Source organism: Nothobranchius furzeri, chromosome 4, assembly GCF_043380555.1.
Source record: "Nothobranchius furzeri strain GRZ-AD chromosome 4, NfurGRZ-RIMD1, whole genome shotgun sequence".
NCBI lineage: Eukaryota > Metazoa > Chordata > Actinopteri > Cyprinodontiformes > Nothobranchiidae > Nothobranchius > Nothobranchius furzeri.
Genome location: NC_091744.1, coordinates 86,724,600 through 86,727,099, shown reverse-complemented (window position 1 = coordinate 86,727,099; position 2,500 = coordinate 86,724,600). Strand labels below are relative to the sequence as shown.

General features: G+C 40.4%; 1 protein-coding gene across 1 annotated transcript in view; it reads right to left on the bottom strand.

Annotated features, from left to right (window-relative positions):
* Positions 1-2,500, bottom strand: part of LOC107389315 (cyclic nucleotide-gated channel beta-1) — a 27,203-nt gene that overhangs the window by 15,265 nt on the left and 9,438 nt on the right. The window contains 3 exon segments of the mRNA XM_054733471.2: positions 854-884; positions 1,073-1,254; positions 1,367-1,419. Coding sequence (XP_054589446.2) covers positions 854-884; positions 1,073-1,254; positions 1,367-1,419 — 266 coding nt within the window.

Sequence of the window (2,500 nt, the reverse complement as noted above, 5' to 3'; positions counted from 1 at the left end):
CGCGTTATCAAAACTGCAGTGCAAACGGAAACGTCTAAAAGCGGCAGGAACCCAGCACTCACGATGCTAGCACACCCCTGCTAACGCTAAATCAGTGTTGTGATGTAGCGTAAAGTAAAAGCTTCACCGATCCTTCCAGATAAATCCATTTTCATTCTTTTCATCACAGAGTGACATCGATTCAATGCAGGTCAAGTGAGCATTCAAGCTAGGTTGGTGTGCTAAGCTAACTGAGGAACATGGACTGGCGCTGCCTAATGGAGCTAGCATAGCAGCAGGCGGCCATCTTGGATGGGTTCTCATTCCCACCCAGTGCATTTGTTTCTACTGAAGAAGATGCTTACCCAACTAAAAACACATTTGTTGTGCTTTTTCACAAAATTAGACATAATAAAATATGAATATAATTAAACAAAATACATTTAAATACAAAATCCCAGCAGCTAGAAAAGTCAATAGTAATCCCACGTGATCTGTTGTCATTGGTACGCTGGTTTTTGCCACCTACAATAAATGGGTATAGTTGCCCACCCTGCATGAAGAAAATATAAACTATGAAGGACTACCTACTTATCAGGGTCAGATAGTCTAATTTTTGAAGTTACTTCAAATTAAATAAAAAGTGAAAACTATGCACCCCAGCTTTAACAGGAGGACAAATAACAATCAGCTGATGCCTAACATGATGGTACGATTCTGACTGAAATAGATGGAATTATTAAAAATGAACTGGCCTGGCAAGCCAGCCTATAAATGTTAATTAAATTCTCTCAAACACCTAAAAGCAGCCCAACACTCATCAGGTGTGGGATCTCACCACCACCAAATAAAGTATCAGAAGTGCTTTACGTACCACCACAGCCGTCATCATTAGCCTCTTCTTCCTACAGATCACAAAGAACACAAAAGTTGTGGTTAATTTTTCTTGAAATTTACTGAGAATTTCAAAAAATAATTGAAAGAGGAGCAAATATTTAGTAGACATCCTCTCATGTCTAATTTAATGTGAGATAATTAGGCTCTAAAGTGGAAAATAAACAGACAACAAAAGCTTATGTCTAACGTAAAATACTTTTTCAGCCGCCTTGTCAGTGTCTGAGGCTTGAGCGTCCGCTGCTTTCTGGGGCTGCTGGGTCACAGGTTGAACTTCTGGGTTTGTTTCTGGTGCAGGTTCTGATTCTGGCTCGGGGGCCTCTTCAAGCCTCGGAGGAGGAGAGGAAGAGTTCTCCTTCGGCGCTTCTTCCTGCTTTGACTCTGGAACCATTTTAAGTGTAGATTTTGTGTTATTTAAATAAAAAATATGAATAATTTAGTTGTTGTCAATGGAAACTAATAGAAGAACGTGACACGGACGTGTGTTGTCTACCTGGTTCTCCAGACTCCTCTTTCTGCTCGTCCTGAAGAACAGTGTCGTCCTCTCTGCAGGAGAAACCAGGATTTTCAGTGCGAGGTCAGTCAAATGTTCTCTTCTACTCAGGCGGTGTTGGCAGTTTACACCAAACACAGTCCAGTAAAACACCAGGGTGTGGGGTAGAAATGAAAAACAGGAAGTACAACTATGCTGAAAACAAATAAAAAGTAGAAATCCTGTAGAACAGAACCAGATCTGGGGTTAACAGAATTCCACGTATTAACGCGACGTTACCACCGACTACTTACGGTCTCCAGCTCACGCGATACTTGGTAAAAATCCTGATTCAAAGTGTCACCCGAGCAGGAACACGAACCCAGTTGTGAACATGTTCATGTAATTGTGTTAAATTTACAAACGCTCCATCGTTGCGTCTCTGTTTATCATCTTCCTAACGACATGAGGCTGCTGCTGCAGGTGCATTTGTCACCATGGTAACCACTGAGAGGAGGGGGTGGAGGGCACTAGTAGTTGTCAAGGGAAGCTGTGGTTGCTATGGAGGGGTGGAGGGATGCTGCTGAGGCAGAACTCAGGAGACGTGAGACCAGCTGACAGACCGGCAGGATTAAAACGATTTATGGAGACTAATTGCTGTTTTTGGTTTTTGTGCACCGCTTAGACCAAAGTTACGGGGTTTAAATTTAAAATAACACTTTATTTTACTAAAGCCTTATTTTCTCTCACACAAATCTCACCAGTCTAACTGAACTACAACTTTTCACTGTCTTTATATTTATATCTTGTGGATTGGTGCGTCTTTGTTTCTAGACTTTAAGTTTGTTGTTGCTGCTGTTGTCTTTGTGCTTTGTTGTTCGTCACTTCCTGTATTTTTAACTCGCATTTGCCGGTAAATGTCATCAAGCAGATAACTGATGCAATCTTCTTATCTGAACACTTAAGATAGCTGCAGATTAAATGTTGAGTTATTCAGTCTCCTGAAAATAGGAAAGACTTTCTTTCCTCCACATGAATTAATTTTATTTAATAAAACAATTCTAACTAAAGCATGATAGAGAATGAATGAGAAACTTTACTGGTCTCCACTAACGATGAATAATATTTGATCATTTCTATTAAACTGAGGATTAA